Source organism: Chelmon rostratus, chromosome 19 (assembly GCF_017976325.1).
Source record: "Chelmon rostratus isolate fCheRos1 chromosome 19, fCheRos1.pri, whole genome shotgun sequence".
Lineage (NCBI taxonomy): Eukaryota > Metazoa > Chordata > Actinopteri > Chaetodontiformes > Chaetodontidae > Chelmon > Chelmon rostratus.
Window position 1 is genome coordinate 14,506,293 of NC_055676.1, and position 23,793 is coordinate 14,530,085.

General features: G+C 44.9%; 1 protein-coding gene across 2 annotated transcripts in view; it reads left to right on the top strand.

The window, feature by feature from the left end:
- Window positions 1–8,802: 8,802 nt before the first annotated feature.
- Window positions 8,803–23,793, top strand: part of pappaa (pregnancy-associated plasma protein A, pappalysin 1a) — a 92,278-nt gene continuing 77,287 nt past the window's right edge. For both annotated transcript variants that reach the window (XM_041960053.1, XM_041960054.1), the window contains exons 1-2: window positions 8,803–9,967; window positions 15,733–16,837. In XM_041960053.1, the coding sequence (XP_041815987.1) occupies window positions 9,577–9,967; window positions 15,733–16,837 (1,496 nt within the window). In that variant the 5' untranslated portion in view covers window positions 8,803–9,576. The remainder of the gene's footprint in view (window positions 9,968–15,732; window positions 16,838–23,793) is intronic.

Here is a 23,793-nt window from a genome sequence, read left to right on the forward strand (position 1 = left end):
GACAGCAGCGCCTATAATGAGGCCTCAGAACAGAGACCATGGCATAGGGGGTTTTTGGAAAGGGCATCTGTGGGGGGAAAAAAAAAGAAACCCAAGGGGCCGGTCACGCACACACACACACAGCCCGGCTCAATCAACTTGGTGCCATTGTTACATTGCAGTGCCCTCGATAACCCCAATTTGCATAATCGGCTTCTGCATTGTTTGGCCCAGACACATTAAGGTGCGGCATTGCATTGTTGACTGCAAATCAGCACGTGCCCATTGTTTGCTCATCTCAGCGTAGCATTATGCATTGTTTACTTACGCTGCAGCATGTGTTTTTCTGCTTACTGACTTCACCATCTCACTAAACGCATTATGTTTCCTCTCCCAGCCCAGGGTGAAATATACATTACATCTTACGCAACACAACGCGTCTACAAAAACCACAGCCTTGTTTACGTTCTCCACAAACCACTTCGATTATTTACGACAAGCCCAAAGAGTATAAGGTATATGTGCTCTTTGTTCGTGTTGTGTACCAACCGCATTCTGGACATTCCTGCCTTTTTCCTCCTTAAATAGTCTGAGACGTATGACTTTAAAGCTCTACCCGCAGAGGATTCACTTCTTTCGTTCTGATTCGCACGTTCAAGCTAAAAAATGTAAAGTAAACCGGTTCCGGTTCCGGTTCTGTTTCCAGTTGTGCCTGCAGGTTGGACACACGGCCACCAACCATGTGTGGTCCACTCAAACCCACTCACACACATTAACGGCGAGTGTGCACGCTCATACGTGCGTACGGGGCGCCGCAGGGCCGTGACGCCGGCGCCACTCTGCGACTCCCTGTGAGCGCTCAGCACCTAGTTTCTTTTTGATCGTTCCGGTGAGCGTAAACATGACCTGCCACGTCAAAGATGTTGAGCAATGAAGCTCGGTTGCAGTAATAAAAGCAAAACTTTAATAGGTGTGAAGCTTTGATATGTGCTCAAAAGGACACTTGAGAGAGTGTTGACTTTGTCGCACTTGTGTGGGGCTCGTCCAACTTCTGACAGCCTGACTTAGTTTTAGTCATTCAGGTCAGTAGCATGTAGTGATTATTCATAACTAGTTCCTGTATTTAAAATTGCAGATTGAACAGCGGGACATCAGGTGGTGTCTGCGATGATTCCCTTTTGTTTGTTGCTGTATTTAAAAATGGTCTCCGTGCGCCACGTTGAGACCTCCTGACCTCCATGCTGCAGGTGTTTTGTTTGGATGGAACAAATTGTGCTGAGGCGAGCGCCACAGCAGCATTACCTTCAGCCTGAAACCAGTTAAACTGCAGCGACAGTTGTTATCTGTATCTTTCATCTGTGCTGTTTGAGGTTTTCTCTCCTTAGTGCTTAACTGTGTTGCTGCTGCTCTGTGGTCACCGCTGTCAAACTTGATTCATCCTTTAACGGCCTCTGTGCAGCCTTATGCAGTCAGGGTACGCAGTAATTTGATTAAGCTTTTTGATCGCTGAAAATCATCTCTTATTTAAGATAGGAAATCAAAATCTTTTTTTTTTTTTCTAGCCTTTTTGAGACCATGCTTGTGACCATTAAAGGATCAGTGAGTACGATTTAGGGGGCTCTAGTTGCAAAATGGTTAGGGTTAGAGTAAGACTATCAGGGTAAGAATATCGGGGTAAACCAATGCACATAGCAGGATATGTTACTTAACAAGCCAGTCCTCTTCCACAGAGTCCCACCGTCATGTTTCTACAGCAGCCCAGAACGGACAAACCAAACACTGGCTTTAGGGAGAACCTTCTGTCTTTTTTATGTGAGTTTTGAGGTCAGTGTAGGTTCTCCTAGCCACTTGGGGGGTTTAAGCAAGGGATATTTACTTGTTTGCAACCTCACCACTAGTTGCCACTAGTGGATTTTCACCGGGCGCATATCTGTGACGCTGCGTATGCTACGTGTATTTACTCAGTCCTCCATGTGTCTCCAATCCCCACCCACTGCACACGGGTCCTTTAACTCTGGATTTCACATACCCCATTAATGCCATTAGACTTGGTGTCCAAAAAGTAAAGTTATTACAAGTGTATTTAATGAAATAGCAGCAAAATTGCTGACTTTTCTGTATCTTTTTAAAGACATTCGGTTAAACCTAAATTGATTTATTTTGTTGTTTTGTTTGGGAGCAGACACATCAACATTTTTTCACATAAGGTTGGCAGACTTATAAACTTATTAACAAGCCGAGCAGACGCAGAGCAACACCAGCATTCATTTGAAGTCTGATTGTGGAGTGCAATGTTCCCGCTTTCTTTTAGCTCCGTTTTCCTCTCCACCAGCTCCCGGGGGGAAAATCTGCCTCATAATTTGTTAAATCCTCCACTAAATTCACAAGAGAGTCGCTAACATTGTCTGGCTGTCGTTTGGCACTGGGCAGGTAGAGTACAGCGAGTTTATCAGAGGTGCTTTAATCTACAGCTCTCCAAACGTCAAATGGGGTCAGATACGCTCTACCAAAATAATCATTTTTATGGGTGTATTTTACAATCCGAAAGCCTACACAATAATCTATTTTATGCAAAGAGGGAAGGAGGGTTTGAGCTTCAGTTCAGTGAGTTCAGTGAGTGCATGTAAAGCTGAAAATTCAGTAGTGACAAACTGGGAAGGGCTGTTGCATGAATCTGGTCTTAGCACTCTCTTCAAATCTTTCCTTGCCCTACAGCAGTCCTTTGGTCACCCTAAATGTTTTTAATAAGACCAAGCCATTTTTCTTCCAATGGGCCATATCCCATTCACCTTACCAGACATTTTTCCACTCTTCCTCACCCAGATGGATCATACTACCTCAAGCAAGAAGGTCTAGAACTCTTCCAAGAAATAATTTCTTTCCTTATTCCTTTCTTGGAAAGCATGCAGTTTCAGTCATCGTTTGGTGAACCGGAGGCCCGAGCCAAATTGTTGTCAGTCCTGGGGGCTTGATGCTTCAACCTGGTTAATACCACTGCAGAAACCACTCTACTTTGTGTTTTTATGGACAAGCGTCACTGCAACTGTATTTCAAGTAGGCCGGCTAATGAGCTTTTTAACCATCTCCATATGGACGTGCTCTAACGTCTAGACGGAGGGGCAGTGGTGGTGGCAAGCGGTGGTGTGCTGACTCTGCCGTACTCCGCTCCCCTGCACATATAATTCTTCCCCACAAGCGGTAGAGTTAAACCAAGGGCAAGCCTTGGGTGCCGTTGGGGACCCATAATGGGTTATTGTTTACCGCACAGCTCACAACAGAGGCTAAAATCCAGGATGTGAAGATGATGAGGAACACGCTCCTCGTGCACATTTACATATGTAGACAGTGATGTGATGCTCAGCTTGGTTCTGTACTTCCTGAAGTGCCCCACTGAAATATTTAGCTTCTTACTTTGGGAGTTAAACACCCCGTGCTCCTGTTAAACTATCTTTTTTTACTTTTTAAAGTAAGCGATATGCTCAAAGAGACTGAACAGTGCAGGAAGTTTGGCATGAAAAGAAGCAGTTTTGTGTTACATTATAGTCCTGAATGGTCTATATTATTTAGCCATGCTTCCACTGGAGAGGCAGTGGACTTGTGCATCTTACTCAGTAGACTGAATTGTCTCATTGTGTGTCAAAGCTGAGGTAGAGACAGCTAAGCACTGTGATTCCAGAGGTTTCTGATTTAAAAATTGTGGATAAGTTTGATTAACGTATTGTTTGGGTACATTTGTGTGTGTGTTGGCTCTCCAAAGCGGATAAATTTGAATATGCCAGTCTTGCATTGCAGCAAGGATGGGACCGACATGGCCGATGTGCTTCCGTTTGCCAGAAACAGAAAGATACCACCTTTCCACAGCATCTTATACATTTTTAACTTCATACTACCCGGTGATCTGACTACAGGAAAAGTCGAGATGCGTTCACAATCACTAAAGAAGCTGCAGCAGATCAGGCTAAGCGAAGCACATCAGCAGCGGAGTTTGTCAAACAAATCTACCCATGCAACCACACAGCTTACCAGAGGCTGGTGGTAAAGTATCATGCCATTGTTTGTCAACCAATATTCAACAAAAATACAATGAAGAAGAAAATAACTGACATTTTTTGGCATTACACTGTGGACAGCAGACATTTAGACAATGATGCAAAATGCAGCGTGGACAGAAAACTTTGGAGAAATAAGCTGCAATTTCAATCGCATCCTTGTTCCTCGGTCTCAGTGGGTCTGACGGGACACTTTGCATGGAATGATACATGTTGCCTTGGTTCGCCTTCATGAGCTGTTACACAATCGAATCGGGGGCTGCTGACGGCCATTTACTCAACAAAGCGCATATTTTACGCTGCAAGATGCCAAAAGTTAACTAAGGTTAAGGTTGGATATAACCAGTTATATCAGGGTTCGGTCTGTTGCAGATCACCAAAATCGTGTTTTGCCAGCAACCGGGAGAAAACTGGCTTTTGCACTGAGAAACATTTGCAATTTGACAGAGGAAATGTGCCTTGAAGGCGCAGATAAGCTGACAGATGTAGCCTGACTGGGGTATACAAAGACAGGATCCTCTGCGGTGAGAACAGCTAGAGGCAGAGATACAACGTAGTCACATCCTCTTACTTGCTGTTGCTCTACAGCTGGAAGCTATGACTAATAAATGATGTAGCACTTGGATAAGGGAAGAAGTTAGGGGGGGTGGGATAGGGATGACATATAGAAAAGAAAGAGGCTGGAATGTAATATATCATAGCGCGGTGATACAAATGCACTTAGGAGAGATGATTAATGTAGGACACAAGCATGTGCTTTGAGTTAACTTCTCCCGCTTCCCTGCGATCCACGAGGATCTGCTATCCGACTTGCTGCTATCTGCTGCGATGAATTCATGCAAATCAAACAGTCGACTTCACTGACTCACACGCGTTCAGACGGAATGATCGGCACCATCAATAAAAAATGACGTTTTATTGATTTCATGCATCGCAGCAGACAGTAATCTGACTACTCTCTCACGTAGCGCTCAGGCAGTGCTCGGATTGTGTTTTGATATCTCGAGCCGGGGCACAATAGCGGCCTCTGTTTCCCCCCGTGTTCACGTATATCACGGCACTGTCCGGCTGAACTGGCTGCCTTTCCATGCTAAGCGCATATAAATGACAGCTGTCATAAGCATTAGGAAAGATTAAACCCGATTTGCGCCAATGTATACATTTTCTGTAATCTTTGCGGTATTCTGGCTAAAAGTCACAAACAACACCTCCAGCTACGTCAGCACACATCGAGAAGCGCTTTCGTTCGTTCGTCCTTTTTTTTTTTCTTTCTGCCAGAAACTGCCTGCATGACAGTTTTCATGGAACCACTGACAATTCGACCTGGTATGAGTTCGTAGGTAGCGCGGGATTATACTCTTAAGGGCTTTAATGGGTATTCTGTAACGGCATTTTATTCAGAAAGAGCCAAGGTTATAGCCGCCGTTATGAAATCACTGCTCTTATTTTCCTCTCACGTCTCCCAACCATTCAGAATTCCCCCATATTTACTGTCAACCTAATCTGCATTATTCTTTAACGTGTTAACATTGTTGACACTCGAGCGTGTATCACTTTACTCTCCAGATCACCCTCACACACACGCACGCACACACACACACACACACAAAATAAGGCGAAAGCATTTAGGTTTGCACTTTAGAACAGCCACAGTCACAGATTAAGCTGGGTGCATTAATGGATTATAGGACAATGTTTTTTTCCTATTCCGCTCGCACTGCTCCACAGTCGCTCGGATGACGTGGTGGGATTATTGTACAACACCGCAACCACTTTTCTCTAAACAGAAGTGATAGGGACGCCGCGATGGCTGCCTGCATCACCATAGTGCAGAGAGGAGCCCCAGATAAACTTTGAGGATGCTCGTGATCTAGATGCTGTTAGATGCAGTTTCTTCCCTTAAAATGTCTCAAAGCTTTTTGAATTGACCGACTGAGCTCTGTGTCCATAAAACCAGCTCAAATTTGACTCAAATTACCGAGCTGTTACTTTTAAACAGCACAGATGTAATCTCTCTGGGTCAGGAGTGAGTGGCAAGACAGACAGAGATAGAGAGAGAGAAAAAGCCCCAAAAATGTTTGCATGCATCCAGATAATGAATGTGGATAATCCTAACAGTGTCATTTACTGCTACAACTCTTTATATTCCACTTAGCTGCAGTTTACTGTGTCAATAGTAAACATGGGCAAAGATCAGTTCACGCCACATGGCTTTTATTTTACATGTTAGGGTAGATGTGGGTTTGGACATTAGAGACGACTGCACGACGAAAAGCTCATATAATCCCGCTCAAATAATTGGGAGTTTCTTTTTGTCCCGATTGGACAGTGTCAGAGGTTTGCGCTCGTCCGGCGGCATTTTATTCACCGCCGACCCCTGACTGATCTCAGCCCCGTGCCCCTCTGAGGGCGATGCAGCGAGCTCTGCTTTACGCACCGACTCAGATTTGCAGTGGGATTTGCAGCATTGCACGGGGGCTCCGTCACAGGTCATTGGGTTAAGATGGGATGTTGTCTTCCTGGCCATCAAATCCAGGAATAACTGGGAATCCGGGTGTTTTGAAAAGGAGAGATATTGTGACGCTCTCTCACTGGCAAATGGCAGAGCCGGGGAGGCACACGGTTTGAACTCTGCAGGTCGATTGGTCCGTGCCCTGAGGGGTTGGGTGGTGGGTGCAAGACTATATTAAAACAGTTCAACTCAATCTCCTTGCATAACGGAGGGATGGTGAATGACCTTTATGTGAGCATGTTTCAGAGGGTTTTTTCACCCCCCCCCTGCCTTCAGTCTGTACATAGTGTACCAATCTGAACGGATGCTGACTGTAAGACATTAGGTCATCTCTTCTATCTTCAGCACTCATGTTCCTTTACAGAGAGACAGTGACAGTCTGTTCTTAGGTGAAGAATGTAATTACAGGACTGGAGAAGTCTTTCACCTTCTGTCATGATACTTTGGCACCTTAGTGGGTTTGCATTTCCACTTTCCTTCAGTGTTAACTTCTGATATCACGTACGTTTTGTGAAGAGCCACTTGCAGTACATTGTAACACTAAATCACATGCAAGTCTGTGACCCTCACTGGTTGGACAAAAAATATAGGTCAATCGGGAAAAGGAAGCATGCATTTTAGCACAAAGTGTGCCTCAAAAGCAATCATCTCAGCTAAATCAGTGATCTTTGAGACAAGGACCCACAGAAAAACTCCTCCAAAGAGATGGAAGTGTTGCCACACAACCAAGTCTGAAAGGAAATTGTGTGTTAACAGCCTGTAATGTGACGTTGTGGACACACAGAGTTATCCACTCTCTCCTTTGACAGGATTGAAATGTGTGGTTCATGTGAAACTCCGCTCCCAGCTACTTTCAAGGTCAAACACCTTTCAATATGTCATATCCCCCCGCTCGAGACACAAAAGGAAATATGTGGCCCGAAGTCGCAACGCCATATGAAAGAGAAAGCAAATATTTAATGTTTGTTCTCTCTCCCCTTTATGGTAGGTGGCAAGTTTTGGCCGTCTAAACACACATTTACAACAAACAACCGTGGGAGAACAGAGAGGAAACGCTGACATTCCTGCTGACGGTTTCTATGGAAAGCCATTAAAGGTCTCCTCGGCGTCAAAATATTCTCTGAGCAACAGCACTACCGACCAGAGGATAGTTTTCACTTCACTCAGCGGCCGAGGCTCACGAAGGCTTCGTCACTGGTCCCACAGGCTCACGAGCCATGAGTCCAGAGTGTGGTTTAGAAACTCGCATCCATCTCAAGTGACGGGTCAGTAAACATTAGGATGTGTGAGTCAACCTGAAACTTGCAAATCCCTCACATTTTTCTTCGTCAGATCCCCCGTAACAATCACTGTGTGGGTTATGGTAAATTGGAATAAACTTTAAATGGGAGTTAAGTGAGCTGAGCAGATTAAGAAAATAAATATCGTGCAGAAGATGCACACGTAAGTGCACTTATTGCCATTTTGTGATTAAAAAACAAACTATGGCGTTCGAAAAAGGGAAAGCAGAGAGGACACGCGATCCATCAAATTAAGTGAAGTAAAGACGGGACAAGAAGTGCTGTGGCTTAGTCATTGTTCTCCCATTACCTCTGTGATCTACTGCTTACTTTATTTTGAAAAGACATTAATGGGAAACATGACTTTGACGGGACAGCTGGGTCTACCTTTCCAGAATACCAAAGACTTTCCAAAAGTCTGAGTCGCCTTATGGTAGTTTATAAAACACACACAGTATATATTGATTTCTATGGATTGCAAATGTTATTTTTTTTATCATTCCAAAATAAAAGCTTTGACCTCTAAATCACATTTGGCACAATATATATAGTTGATTCTGCAGTAGGTTTAAAATGTTGCAGCTGCACAGTTTGAATGTTTATCTATAGGAGTGCCGGTGCCATAATCTAAGAGTCTGAAAATGAAATAAATTTTAAAGCACAGCTTTCAGGATGGATTTCAACAAAGAGCAACACGGGCTGTAAGAATCCCCCCCTGTTCTCACAGTGCTTGCTCATTGTCCTGTGCCGTGGACTTGCTTGAAGTGTCGGATTGTTTAAATTGTAACCGCTAGAGGGATACATATACGCCTTTCAAACTCCGTAAACACCATCCTATCACTATGTGCCATGGAGAGAATTACCGTGACTGAGAGTTGCCTACCTGTGTGACTTCCCACTTTGAAAAAAAAGAAAGAAAGAAAAAAGAAAAGAAACAACACAGCCCAACATGAGTTGTTCGTAAAAAGACTTGAGAGGGGAAACTGCCTCTAAAGCGGACGACGAGCCCCGACTCCTCCAAGTGTATCTGCTCCAGGCAATCAATGAGGACCGCGATGCTTACTTCTGCAGCTCTCTGCCCCTCTTCCTCTCATTCGCCTTAGCTGATATTATAGTGCATTGCAACTTTTGTACAGGCACACAGGCAGAGGGAAGTTTGGATGCCATTTTTGATCACTATTTGCCTCTTTGTTTCCTGTAATAAATATGAGAGGTCGGTTTGTTGTCACTTTTCTTTGGAATCTAATATGTGCCATTTCTTATGCTGTTTTACGGGTAGGATAAGGAAACAACAAAAAGGTGTGACAAGAGCTTGGCGGACAACTGTGGATTTCTGCGAGTAACTCCTACCGTCCAAAGGGGATGAGGGGGGCATCGGCCGGACCCCCCTCTTGATTGATTACTTATTAGTCATCCCTTTGGCTAAATGGGACCCATTGAAAAGGCACCGTGGAACACATACATGAATCAAATATTCCTGTGTCCCCTGAATGTCTCCAGAGTAGTTTTGCTTAAGAGAGGGGGTCGTGGCTTAGCATTATAAAGAGGGAAAAACAGCATAGCTTTATGGGTTTATTTAGACAGTTTCTACGCTTTGACATTCTACCGCTGTAAAAAAAGACAGAGGGAAAAACTCGAGAGGATTCCAAAGAGGAGAACATTGTGGACATACATTTTTTTCTAGTTATCCCGTTGTTTCTTTTATTTTTTTTTCTCTTATTTTAAATATTTTTTTTGCCATTTCCTCTCCCGAAAAATGAAACTTTGGACATCTCCCTGGGTGTCTTGCCTGGTGATTCTCATCTTGTGTTTTGGATCAGAGTGCGGGACAGTCCGGCGAAAGGGGAGATCCAAGAGGGAGTTGGTGCGCATTAGGGAGGCGAAAGCCACCATCCCAGGGGCTTGTGCCACACGTCTGCCCCGGGGCAAACGGTCTTTGCCCGGCTTGGAGCGGCGGGTGCTTCGCCAGCGTCGGCGCTCCTCTCAGGCGGAGGAAAACTCTCCAGACCGGGGGAAAGCTGTCTATTTTACCGGCAGGGGAGACCAGCTACGGCTGAAGCCCGGCGTGGAGATACCCCGAGGAAATTTCACTCTGGAGATGTGGATCAAACCGGAGGGAGGTCAACGATCACCCACAGTGATTGCAGGTAGGATAGTCTACACATCCTCCATCCAGTCGTAAACCCAACTCCTTCTTTTAGTGAAACTCCGACGCGAGTTAAAATTGCAAAATGAGAAGTAGACGTGCATATGTGCAGTATATTATCCCAGTGTCGTGTAGTCTAATCTAACAAAGCAACATGCAGTTTCAGCGAGTTGAAAATGAGTTCATCTATCAGACTAGACAATGATGTAATGCTCTGAAAAGTATAGCGGATATTTTAGGTAGTGCAAGCATAGGGTCACTGAAGATTTTGATCACATTTAAGTTGGCCACCTTACAGAGAGAAACATCGCTGCAATATGATTTTATTTCACCGCAAAAAAAATAATAATAATTTTCCTCTCGGTTTTCCACTTTGGAATGCTGATTTGTGCGGGCTGCGATCATAAAATCTAATTGAGGAGTACGGGCAGCAGATATAAGCTACCGCATTATTTGACCGGCAGCTGATGTCACTGTGCGTAAAATGTAATTTCTCTCAACCGACTTGGCTATTTTAAAACTATGATGTAATGGGCAAAACTTTGTGAGCGAGCACGTCACGTTAGGCACAAAAGCGGGAGAGATGCGTTGTATGCGTAAGGCGCTCAAAGCACACAGCTCCAGCCGCAAAGCTTGATTGCCCCCCCCTCCCCTCCAAAAACAAAACAAAACAAAAAAAAAAAAAAAAAACGACACCTTTGGATTGGCTACCGTAGTTACAGGACAGGACCGAGAGATCCAGGGTTTCCCTTCCTGCCCCTAAAATGTCCTGCTTGTGTTTGTGCTGTGCGCTTTGGCCGGTGTTGTCGTGCACGGTCTCTCCAAGACGGAGACCGCTGCGCGAAATCGCGGGCTGTTCGGCGAGTTTCTAATTTAAGGCACAGTCGGATGGTGATGATGCATCCCCGTCCGCTGGCTGCGCAGAGGAAGACACCAGACACTTGTGCAAATCGCCGTCGTCGGAGGAAAGCTTTGCGCTTCGCGGCTGTCACTTGTTGTGCGCGCTCCTTTTCGACTTGCCGGCTCTGCGGCCGTGCGTAAAGGGCCACCAGAAAGGTGTTTAAACCGTTCTGCATCACCTGTTTATGACCAACAGCGCTTTTGTGCATTACAGAATAGGACAGTTGTTGGGTTTTTTTTTTTTTTTGTTGCTTTTCCTTGCCGATAGGGAGCGTTGCACGCACAACTCCTCGCCTGCCACAGTGCTTGCGCAGATGGCTGCCTTTGAATCGAACTGAACTGAACTGAACTCCTCAGCCTCCTGTATGCCAGTCTACACATTTGGTGATTGTACGAAACCATATGAGTAAATTGACATGCTCCTTTTTCTTCTGTCTGTCTGGATCCCTCAAAACAACCCCCAGCCCCCCCACTACCACCACAAACATAAATAATCATTTATGTGTGTGTGTCTGTGTGTGTGTAGTGAGATACAGTACACTTTTAGGTAGTGCTAGCCAGTTGGCAGGGATGTGCTCTGCAAAACCAATCCCTTGTCAGAGTCTCAAACTGAGGGAGAGGGGGGTGAGAGGGTCTGCTGTGACCTGAGTGACTCTTAGATTTACGAAGGATGGACACAATAACAGGAACATCTGTACAGTATGATGCAGTCCTGTACAACAACACAAACCACGGCCACCACAGTGACTGCAGGGTCGAATAAACTCCCCTCGGACTCAATCTTGATAGAAAATTAACATTAGAGCCTTTGCAGATGTGGATCACAGGTGTTGTTGTTGCCCCCCCCCCCTTCCCATCTTGCACTAGCTTCCGCCTGCTAGAGATTACTACTCATGCATAATCTTGTGTGTTCATTTTTAAGATTGACTCCCATCGTGCTCACATCAGTGGGACCAAAAGAGCACAAATATGATGACCAAACAAATTCAATAAAGCCTAATCTTTTAAATCCAATTCAGGCCTCAAAAATCCCACCGCCTCTAAAAATGCTCCATCCCCTTGTTTTGATCCCGGCACAGTGTTGTTTGCAGTGGCAGCTGTTTTTTTTTTTTTTTTTGAAACTGTGTTGTTTTGACCACCGCCGTTTCTCTTTCTCCCTTCTCTTTCTTTTTCATTTGTTCTTTGCTTTTCTTTCTCCCACATTTCAATTTATCGTTTTGCCACATGTTGACTTACTGTATGTGGTTGTTTTCTGTGCAGTAGGTGGGAAATCATCGCACTGTGAGCACAGTGTCTGCTTGAAAAGTGAAAACTGGAAGCTCTAGAGCGGTCTGGTACTTTTGGTACTTTTGCATCCTTGGCCAGCTCTGATGATTTGTTTGTGTCTTGCGCACGCACGCACGCACGCACGCACGCACGCACGCACGCACGCACACACACACACACACACACACACACACACACACACACACATCCACACATCCACACACAGTTCTTAGAACTTACATGTAATATCTTCATTTAGCAACAATGGTTGAGAGATATAAAGGGGAAACTTCAAATTGCAGACTATTAAAGTTGCATCTGTTCACTCTAATTTGACAGTATGACTTGAGTTGTTCAAGTGGAGTTAATCGGTTTTTTTATAAGAATTCCTTGGCGAGGTAGAGCAGGACCACCTTTGGGTGGGAAAAAAAAGTGTTCAGGGATCAATAGTTATTACTTTGTACACCACAAATGACTGATCAAACCCGTCATCAAATACAAGTGTGGATTGTCTTGTGCCCTTTAAACTGAAGCACAAAACTTGTAGGGAGAAAAAGCGCTTCCTGTGCTGTCATTTCCCGAGTGTGACAGTTACATGTGGTCAGAATTGATCCCAGGTTTGAAGGCATTTGAAATGCTTTAAGAGTTTATACACACACACACACACACACACGCACGTGCACACACCCACCCGTCCATGCTCACAAACACACACACACACAACTGCACAATCAGAACATCAAGTTCTGTGTCCAAATGTTATGCAAACTTTGTTGTGCCCTATTAGCCCTTGTATCCGGGTCATGTTGGGCTGTCCCGCATCAAAGGAAGAGGAAAATAAATCACAAGAGGCACGGAGGCTTTCTTCCATGACCTGGCAGGGACAATTATTTGCAGACGCAGGCAGATAATTGCGCCGATAACAGATATATTTTGGTGCTGTCTTCTGGAGTGATGATGATGCGCACAAAAGTTTGTTCAAAAACAAGTCCTTTTTTCACCGACGGTTAAAAACTGCATCCGCTTCCTGTTTCATTAATGTCAAAAGTAACTGGGATACTTAGAGGAAGATGAATAATCTTGAGATCCTGACTAATTACCTGGCAAGTGGTTGGAGTTTGAAGCACCGAGTGTAACACTCACCGCCATCGCTCATTTCCTCAACTAGAAACATCTTCACAGTCTTCCTATTAGCTTGAATCATTATCGTAGTCGGGATATGACAGAGCAAAGTCTAGCTGAATACCCCAAATCCCAATTAATGTGTTCACATGCAGTGGGGAGGCTTTCTGTGATGACAGTGTCACAGTATAGGTAGGAGTAGTATAAGTTAAAGCGCAGGGGAAAAAATAAAAAAGTGGTGCCAATTTATGTCATCTGACATTCAAGCACATGCTGAAGTGCAACTGTGGATAGATCATGTACGACTCACTAAAACCGCCACTGAGTTGAATTCATTCAGTGCGGAACTTGACAGTCAAGTCAAATGTTTAAAGTCAAGTGTTTTTAAGTGCTGTGATGACATTTTTATAATCAATATCCTTGTTATGTCCGTCGAGTTTGTTTTTAAAATATGAATGGAATTTTCCATTGTCTCCTCGGGGAGATTGCTGCGGCGGTCACTTTAGTATGACTATGAAAAGTGCCTTTCTTTGACCTTTCAGAGCCAGAACAGCTCAAAAGTAAACGGAGTCTTCATTGTTCCCTTCCTCCCTGCTTTTTATCAAGCCCTTGTGACATTTTTCTTTGTGTGTGTATGTGTGTGTGTGTTTTTTTTTTTTAACTTATTCTTTTTTCCTGAGTGTGTTTTTCTTGGAAGAAGACAAATGGCAAGTGCGAGGAAGGTTGCCTTTGAACCTGACAGGAACCGCTCTCTACCGTGGCGAGTGCACATGCAAATCCCTCCGTGCGTGCGCGCATGTTTTTCCGAGAGGACACAAATGTGCACTCCAGCGTTTCAGTTAGTCTGCACGTATGGGAGTGTGTGTGTTTGTCCATGAGCATGTATATATGCATGTCTGCATAAGTATGTGCACTTGTGTGTGTAGGTGTATTTGTGTGAGCCAGAGGAGGCGCAGTGCAGGGTCTGGAAAAGTGTAGTGTGTTAGATTAATTGAGCATGGCAGAATTATGACAGCTGTTTACACTAGGAACCCTACGAGCATTTTAGCACACCTTTTAGCCTTGAGTGCACTAGTTGACAGATGGAAGGCTTTTTCCTTCCAGTGTAGTGGAAAGCCTGAAAACGTCATCCACCAAAGGACTGACCTTGACGCTGAACCCAGCCCTCACTCTTTGAACATTAGTCCCTTGAAATACTGAGTTAATGAATGCATACTGGAGTGTGCATCTAATTAAAGACAGGTCAAAGTTAGCAAGACGTCCGCGCAATCACCATTAGCCAGCCACTTATTGCAGGCTCAGGTAGCCTAATCGATGTGGAACAAAGACATCTGAGTGGACAAGTACATTGAGGAAAAGATGTGATCAACACTATGATAATCAGCTTATAATTTCAGACCATAGTAAAGGCAGCAGAGGCAAATATGGAGGGTGTTTACAGGCATGTAATGCACAGATCCCAGGAGCAGCTTTAAAGGACACTCCACACATAAATGGGGCTGAGTGTGCAGGTTACAGATTGAGTGTCTCTTTGCGGATAGACATAATTGCCAGAAAGCTCGTAGTTAGAAGCGCCACACTGACAGCAAATCCCAGGAATGTAGTCTTGTGACAAGAACGGATTCCTGCCCTCTCCTCAGAATCACCTGCGAACACAGACTGTCACATGCTGAGAATGGACCTTGCGAGGCATGTCAAGGTGCTTTGGAATCTTTGCACGCTTTGACCAGACCGCATGGACGCACGCACATCGTCACAAACATGCTCTGACAAACACGTACACGCACGCACATTCATGAACTTGTGTGCCTGCACACACGTACCTCAACAAGCGCTAAACAAACAAACCGTTAACATTCAGAGATCCCCTAAGAAGTGAAAACACATTACCATGCTGAAGCTGACACACACGGTCCAAGTGAAACAGGAAAAGGGTGTTTTGGTGCCTCTACAAAAACAAGGCTTTAGCAGAAAACTAGCCTTTTCTGGCTACCCCACTGGCGAGGGACATTTTACACGAACAGCTTTAAATGCGCTCAGTGTTCACGAAAAGCCTATACAGAGAGATTTCCATGGGGTCTCCCTTTGCTAAACATGCACTTCAACCCAATTTCCAGGACAACACACACTTGGATATCAAAAAGGAAAAAAAAATGCTACCTAATCTCAACATACCAACATTCCAGAGTGATCTATAGTGTTCAAAATGTATACACTGAAATCTAACTGACATATTGACCGATAGATACTGAATGAAAATCAGCATTAAGGATTGTATGCATGGGGCTTGAGTAGATCTCAAAAATGTCTAGAATTGAAAAGAGAAGATGTGACAGTGGCAGTAATGTGTCGGCTCTCTTACAGGTGACTGAGGAGCAATGTTTTGTATTACTGCTGTTAACCTTTCATGTTCACACCCACGTTCACACCTGGAATTAATGGCATGTATTAATTCACCTTTTTTCATTCTTTCTTCAGGACTATACGACAAATGTTTCTACGCCTCCAGTGACCGAGGCTGGCTGCTTGGCATCCAGGCGGTTAGTGAGCATGGGAACCGTGACCCCCGCTTCTTCTTCTCCCTTAAAACTGACCGTGCCCACAAAGTGACCTCCATCCACTCCAACACTCGCTACGTCCCCAACCAGTGGGCACATGTGGCAGTCACGTACGATGGCGTGTACATGAAGCTCTTTGTCAACGGCGCCCAAGTGGGTGTCAGTCGGGAGCAGTCGGGCGACGTCTTCAGTCATTTGACCAAAAAGTGCAAAGTGCTGATGATTGGGGGGAATGCACTGAATCACAATTACAGGGGGGCAGTGGAAAGGGTGGGTCTATGGAGGCAGGCCCGAGGGCAGAGGCAGATTATCAGGGACATGCAGGGCCACGAAGACCCCCAAGATCTACCTCAGCTGGTCATTCGTGAGAATTTTGAGCACCCAGGCCGGAAGTGGCTGACTGTAAAAGATGGTAGCTTTCCTCAGCCTGAGCAGGGAGGAGGTGGACGATTAGGGTTTCTGGGCGGTGGCGGAGTTGGGAATTCTGAGGGATTACTGGACACAACGCTAGAGCCTCCAAGTTGTGGTCAAACTGTGTGCGACAACGTTGAGGTCATCAAAAACTACAACCACCTCTGGACCTTCCGTCGGCCCAAGAAAGTACGATATCGTGTCATAAACGTTTGGGACGATGCACGGATGAGGCCGACCGTGTCGGACCACCAGATCAGCCTGCAGCACCAGCAGCTAAATGACGCCTTCAGCCCCTACAACATCACCTGGGAGCTCAGCATTCACAACGTAACCAATTCCTCCCTTCGCAATCGGTTAATTCTCGCTAACTGTGATATCAGCAAGGTCGGCGATGATGCGTGCGATCCAGAATGCAACCATCCGCTGACAGGGTTCGATGCAGGTGACTGCATATCTGGCCATCGAAGCCGCTGCCCTGAGCACAAGCAGGGGAACGGTATATGTGACCCTGAATGTAACTGGGAGAACTTCTTCTATGATCTTGGCGACTGCTGTAACCCCAATGTGACGGATGTGACCAAGACATGCTTCAACCGCTCTTCTCCACACAAGTAAGATCCCTTTCTTCACATTCTGCATGTTATCATGTTTTCAGCACTGGTAATCCTCTTAAGGTGTTTAATATACACCTACAGGCAGAACTAGTCAAAATTTCCTAAAAAAGACTATATAGACTCGTCCAAAAGTCACCTCAATCATCATTTGTGAGCGACTACAAGTGTGCGGCGGCGTCTGTGTCTGCAGAGATCCTGCCCTCTGCATGTATTTTCTTATTTTGCTGCGTTCGGGGCGTTTCTGGGCGTCAGCCTTTGGGCAGTGGGTGTGTGGCCCCCCAGCCAATAACAGCGCGCAGGGTGCGAGGGCGGGACTCTCCAAAAAAGTAGCGACCAGGTGCCAGATCGCAAGCACACGTCCAAGAGGAAGCTACGAGCCGGGGAGGAGGGGCGAACTTTGAGTGCTGTGTTTACAAACCACAACCGACAAATCCTACCCATTCTGCCTTTAAGATCACCAAAAAAGCTTTAACCAACCACAGCATTCTTTGCTTAATTTGATACATTTTTTGGTTGACATGATTGAATAATTTTGGTAAGCCAACTCCACACCATAGCCTCACATGCCAAGAGTAAATCAAACAACAAATCCTTCCATACATGTGTCCCCGAAGAGAGGTTTTGATGTCTAGTCCTACTGCTTCCTGACCATTTGGGCTGAGGCTGAGTGTAACATAACCCCCAGCCTGTGTGGCCTGGGAAATCCTCCGGGAGCAGCTAGTCCAATCTAGCCTTGGCCTGGTTCAATCAGTGTTCCACACTTAAGCGGGGCAAAACAAACGCAACCGAATGACTTTCCTGGTAGCAAATGCGCAGGCCAGACCGCTCATTTTTGTATCAATTTTTCAACAACTCTCCCCACCTTCCTCTACTCTCCTATACCCAGTGGTCCTAATTAAGCTTGCTTGATTGGAGAAGGGAGTTGGTTTGGAAAGAGTGACAGTCTAAACAGAGCGTAAGGGCAATTAGAGGTCAGAAGAGAGAGTTCGCCATGGCTTTTGCTTGTAGCAATGGAAATTATTTCAAAGACATACCGCTCTCTCCAGCAAACTGCTGAGAGACATGTTTCCTGGGAAGGCAGGTATGGGTCCTTAAACGTGGGTGCCTGACAGTATTTTCCAGGAAAAGCGAGGTAGAGGACGAGTGGTAGAGATTCTCGTAGGTGCGCTGTACATCAAGCAAGAGATGTGGTTTCATGCAGCTACTTAAGGAGAATACAGAGGCCTTTGCAGATGCATGCAATTTTTTGTTTTTGTGGTAATCTCATTGTGGCTTGCCGATGATGAGTAAAAGCTGGCAAAGAAAATAAATCTCAGGAATTTGCTGTAATGAGGTCTGTGCCAGACCTCCAATAGCAGGATTGTTTGTTTCTTGGTGCACTGAAACTCAACACGGTAGACTAAGACATTTTTGTGGACAGCGCAGGGGGTCGTTATGGCTACACCAGGAAAGAAGACAAAAATGACCGAAATTCAGATGTTTGGCAATATTTCCATGGCCATGTGAGGACCAGTTAAAGGGAGAAAAACTAGCGGGTCTTGTGTGTGGGATTGTTTGGGTCTTTCTGATAGCATGAATTAAGGCAACCAGACTGTTTTCAATCACAGTTGAGCTGGAAGCATTGTCTGTTTGGCACTGTCCTGTTGTTTAAAATGACCGCTGAATAGCTCCATAATGACGTCTAATTGACAACACCAGAGGGGAAGAGCAGGTGGGTTTGCCGTTACTTCCGTCCCTCAATTCCCACCGCATCCCTTCCAGCTTAGTCATCATTAGAAGCTCATTCATCAAGTGGCAGGCAAACTACTTCATTTAGACACCGGCCATTGGCAAAACGCTTGCCGTTGCAATGTTAAAACCTCCCTGCGGGCGTTTGAAGGATGGGCTTATGAAAGGGTTACCAGCAAGGGAGAGAGACAGACAGACAGAACGAGGACAAGAGAATTCTCAGCCTAAAAAAAAAAAAAAAAAAAAAAAATAGATATAATCTCCTCAAGTGGCTGCTTATTTTGCTTTGATTATGGTATGTCTGGAGAGACTTGCAGAGAGCTGCACTACAAACAGTTTGACATTCCTCCTTAATTATGGAATTCTGGATGAACAATGCACTGCGTATGCAGGGGAACAATGGTTGTGAGGTCCTGCATTTATTTTTGCAGCGTTTGCGCCTGTTACCACTTAGATGTAGTGTTTTCAAAAATCTGGCTAACACAGGACACAGGCAGCTCTGTGGTCCTGCAACAGTCTCTCTTCTGAAAATACCATCGATAATAATCCCCCCTCTTTCCCTCCCTCCACATTTGGCTGAGAGAAATATTTTGCATTGTTTTCACAGCCCTTGGTTTTTGACACTTCTTATGGTTTTGGTGGTATTCGATGTTATCTGACAGCATGCATTGTCAGGCTGAACATTCTTATGTCTGGAGCTCGGGACATCTGAATTTGCGGCTGTAATTTATACACTGTGAATTTACATTATGTGTGCAGAAAGGCGGAAAGCAAATGGCACTCTGAATAAGTTGTTTGAGGAGCTGATGTGTGTGTGTTTGACTGTCAATGAAAGATGAATGCGTTATCCAGGCAACTGGATGGAAGATCAATCCCACAATGCCAGAACTCATCAGAGTCAGAGGGTTTTTGTTAGCACCTGAAATTAAAATGCTTTTTCTGGAAACACCTCCCAAACTAAAGCAAGATGGATGCACAAACTTTGCAAGGTGGCTATTGGGCCCTCTTCATTTTTAGGCGTCAATATGTTTTGGGGAAATGGAGTTCTGGCCTGGCTTTATCAGGGGCTATTATAGGTCATCTGTTTTCCCTTGGCCTCTGTCTCTCTCCCCTTCCTGAGTCAATACCGCTCACTGTGGCAGGTTAATGGATGGACCGTTCTTTCTCTTGCCCTCGCTCCCTCTCCCTGCTGTATTCTAGCTCAGAGCGAGGAGCCAATCCCCAGGGCCCTTGACTTGGGTGTTTTACAGTTGGTCATCTAAACCTTAAGCCCCCGTCCCATAAAACATAATGGAGTGCTTGGGCGTAAATACCAGGACTTTGCACTTCCCCTTTAAAGCCACAGCACACTTATAAAAGCACCTGTTGTCGGGGTTTCACCTGTGCTCTCATGGGGGCTGATGGAAGTCTTTCTGCTTAACTAGTGGACTGAGCGCGAGGTGGAGTAAGAAGGGCCTTACATGAGCTGCTAGGCAGGTAGGGCAGCTCCATCTGGTTATGATGGGATAATTTGTTGCCAGACACTGTGGGTGGTCTCTTGAAAATATGACACACCAGGGAATTCAGTAGAGAATGCCTCGGCAAGGTCATTGTGGTTCAGAAGTCAAGGAAGGCAGTGATGAAGAGATTTACAATTCTTCTGCCAGGATTGAGTACGTTCACCACGGCATTCATTTAAGCACTCCAACTTCATTAAGAAACTGGGAGAGCTGGGGAGTGTTTTCGCCGTCCCATCGCCTGATCCATACGTTCTGGAATCCGAGCGTTGACACAGTTCCTGTGCATGTGTCTCCTCTGGAAGGGGAGAAATAATCAGAGTTGGAAGGTTAAAGAGGAGAGCGCAAGTATAGTAATAAAGGCGGAGATGAATGATGGGTTTAGGGGCTGTGGTGTTGACCGACTTGATGACAGGGGAGCTGAGGGCCCCCTCCAAGTTTAAAAGTGTTCTTGGCCAAGAGACCATCATTGCCATGCCAGCTCAACCCAGCCTTCACACTATGCTGCCCCTGACATATGTATACAAGGCAAATTTACGGGCTTAAATGAATTATATATGGGTGTAAATGGATGAAGTCATAATCCCCCATTTAATATGTATCAGATATAAAAGCATTAACACGGCAGTTCGAGCTGCCTCGCGCACCCCTCGATCTCCCTACAACAGATGCCCTGCGGCGATGTTCGGATTTAGCGAAGCTCTGCCTTTTTGCACTCACCTTACCTTTCTCTCCCTCCCTCCTGCAATTTTTCTCGCTCTCATTCTCTTTCTGAGCGTTTTTTTTTTTCTTCTTTTTTTTCCCAGGACATGTCTGAAAAGTGGTGTGGTTAAATGCATGGAAAATCCTGTCTTTCCCAAGTGGCTCATCTCGGCTGCAAAAATGTATGATGAGAGGCAAGAGAGGGGAACAGCGGCTATGGGATGGGGAAATAGTTGAGGGGTGTGTGAAGGGGGGAGGGAGAGAGAACACGGGGGGCGGGGTAAAGCGGGGTAAAGCAGGGTAAAGGGTTACTGGCGAGGAGGTTTGAGTAAGATGTGGATGGACAGAAAGTGTCTGAAAGGCCCAAACTGATGACAAACACCACCCTCACAAAGAAGTCATTGGGTAGCGACTTCCTACAGTGGCTGCTAACCAAAACCTCCACCAAATCCCAACCAACGTGGTCTTTAGACAGTGTGAAATCAAAAACATGCACACACACATATGCACATGCAGACACACAAAGAGACTTTTCCCCTCCCAATTGATTATACTACAACTGCCTGCCTTTGCTCTGAAAGTTCCCCCGTGCATCGACCCAGCATGCGATGCACATTGCGTTTTTGTAACATGGCCAAGGGCGTTAGAATAATTGAACTCAGATTAGCTAGGGTTTGACCCTACAGTAGATTCGCTGCTCTTACTCACTGCTGACTCAATCATTTCAGCATCAAACCCCTCTGACCCTTTCTCCCCCCCTCACGCATGTCCAAAAACTCTGGACAAATATTTTCTAAGGAAATAATGAAATTCCTGAAATTATTAGGAAGAGGGACCTAATATCAGTTGTTCTCTCGCGCTCTCTCCTTAGACCTGGCCCCAGTGAGTGCACCCAGCACAGGCTTGAAGAAAGCATTTGCTACACTGAACCCTTTATTCAAAACGTCTGTTTTGAGGGAACACTGCATCTTCACTAAGCTGCTCCTTATCCAACTTGAGATTTGAGGCGAAGAGACTTGTCCAGAGGTTGTAGAGATGTTATGAAACATTTCGTGTAGCTGCATATGAAGTGTGCATTGGTGGTAACCTTAGCAGGCTTGTCGCAGTGGGAGAATTATCTCACTGGTGTAACTTCTTCCAGAACACTGCCAGACACCAGTGTTACTGACTTTTAAATTGCTTCCTTTAGGCTACAGTGAACATACGCTATGAGACAGCTTGGTTTTACACTCAACTTTTAATATTTTATGCAGACATTTGCTTTCCCAACATAGAACTATTAACCAAAAAAGGAAAGAGAGCATATTGGCGCAGCTGAACACGTTTTAAGGGCTTTTTTTAATGTTTCGAAAAAATGCTACACATATAAAAAATATTCTTCAGGTCGACTTTTGAGTCTCAAGAGCAAATAAAACGGTCTAATGATCAAAAAGAATAAATGATCTAATAAAAATAACAGAACCAGCAATTGAAATTTCTTTCATACATTGAATAAAGGCAGGCCTGTAAAGCGCTGCACTACTTTTGGCAGCCAAATAGTCCACTATGATTTAGCTGAACTCTGTAGATGTCAAATTTAAGCCCTTATACTTTGAGCTGCTATTATCACCAGACCATTACCCGTGAACTGTGCTGCATGTCAGTGAGTCTCACTGAATGCACTTTTTCAGAAAGTTGCTAAATGACAGTAGGCACAGTAGTGAAAATGTACCAGTGCAGGCAAAACTGCCTGTGACAATCTCACCGCTTTAGCTTGTATGCAAAGGAAATCAAATCAAGTGTCTTTGTCCAGTGGAACAGTACACCACCTTTTAACTTTGTAAATACACTTTATTCAGAGCCAGCTGTTGAGTGGGAGAGTAAATATTAATAGCACACTTCACAAAGGTATGACTCTTTGAAATTTTTGCTTTTATCCTTATGTTTGCCTGACTTCACTTAAGTGGGACAAATGTGATGTGCACTTTAAAAAAAAAACAAAGCATGACATTTACTTTCACAAAATGATGAACTTGAGCAAAAGGTTGACTGAAATGACCAAAAACGTTTCCAGGCCGGATCTTTTGTGTTTAAGATATGTGAAACAGATACATTTGAAACACTGCGCCTTTGACATCAAAACAGATATAGAGTTCATGTAAACAAAAATATGAGATTATGCGGCATGAGTCAAACTCGACCTTGTAACATAGCACCTATGACCAGTCTCTTTTATTTGACAAAGCATTGTCACTGACTTATCTCATTCGTACAATCATGTTATTCATCAACTTGTTTACCACCCACATGATTCATGCTTTCATCCATCAGTCACCCTCTCACTATTTATATTCAGGCCTGAGCACCCCACATCACCTTGGCCTGAACTCTTTCATCAAGGTCCATTTTTATGTCGGCGCAGGCAAAACACGACTCTTCCTGACCCAGGGATGTGTACATGGCAAGACACAGGGCACCATTCACAAAAGAGTGCCAACACCACAAAGGTTATTTGTTCCAGAGAGAGATTACAGCGTCTTATTTTAAAACCCAGCACTCATTTAAGCAAAAAAAGAGCGCCAAGAGTGTACTCTGTACTCTCGCTGGGAAGAAACTCTCCCTGCTGCGCGGGGCCAGGTGCTGTGAAGGCATGTTGTTTTCACCTGCGTGCTATTGCACTTAATCTTAAGATCTGAGCTCTTACAAAATAAAAGTACAAAATATAAGGCGGGCAAGTGGGTCAAGCAAACTAGGTCAAAACATCCGAAGAGGATCTAATTTGTGATATTAGGGCCAATGTCATGTTTTGTTTCTGATAAACTCCTGTTTTCGTATCCATTGCGTGTCTATTTCCAAAGCCTTCCGAAGCCAAAGGAAAGGAATAAACTATCACTTCAGCATATGCAACAGATTATTGACTCTTCCAAGAGATGACTGAGCTGGTTGATGCAGCTTGCCAGGACCACCAGCCAGGCTCATAGAGAAAAACTTGTTTGATGTGTTCATAAAATGAATGACAGTTTCACTGCTGGAACGATATCTCATCGT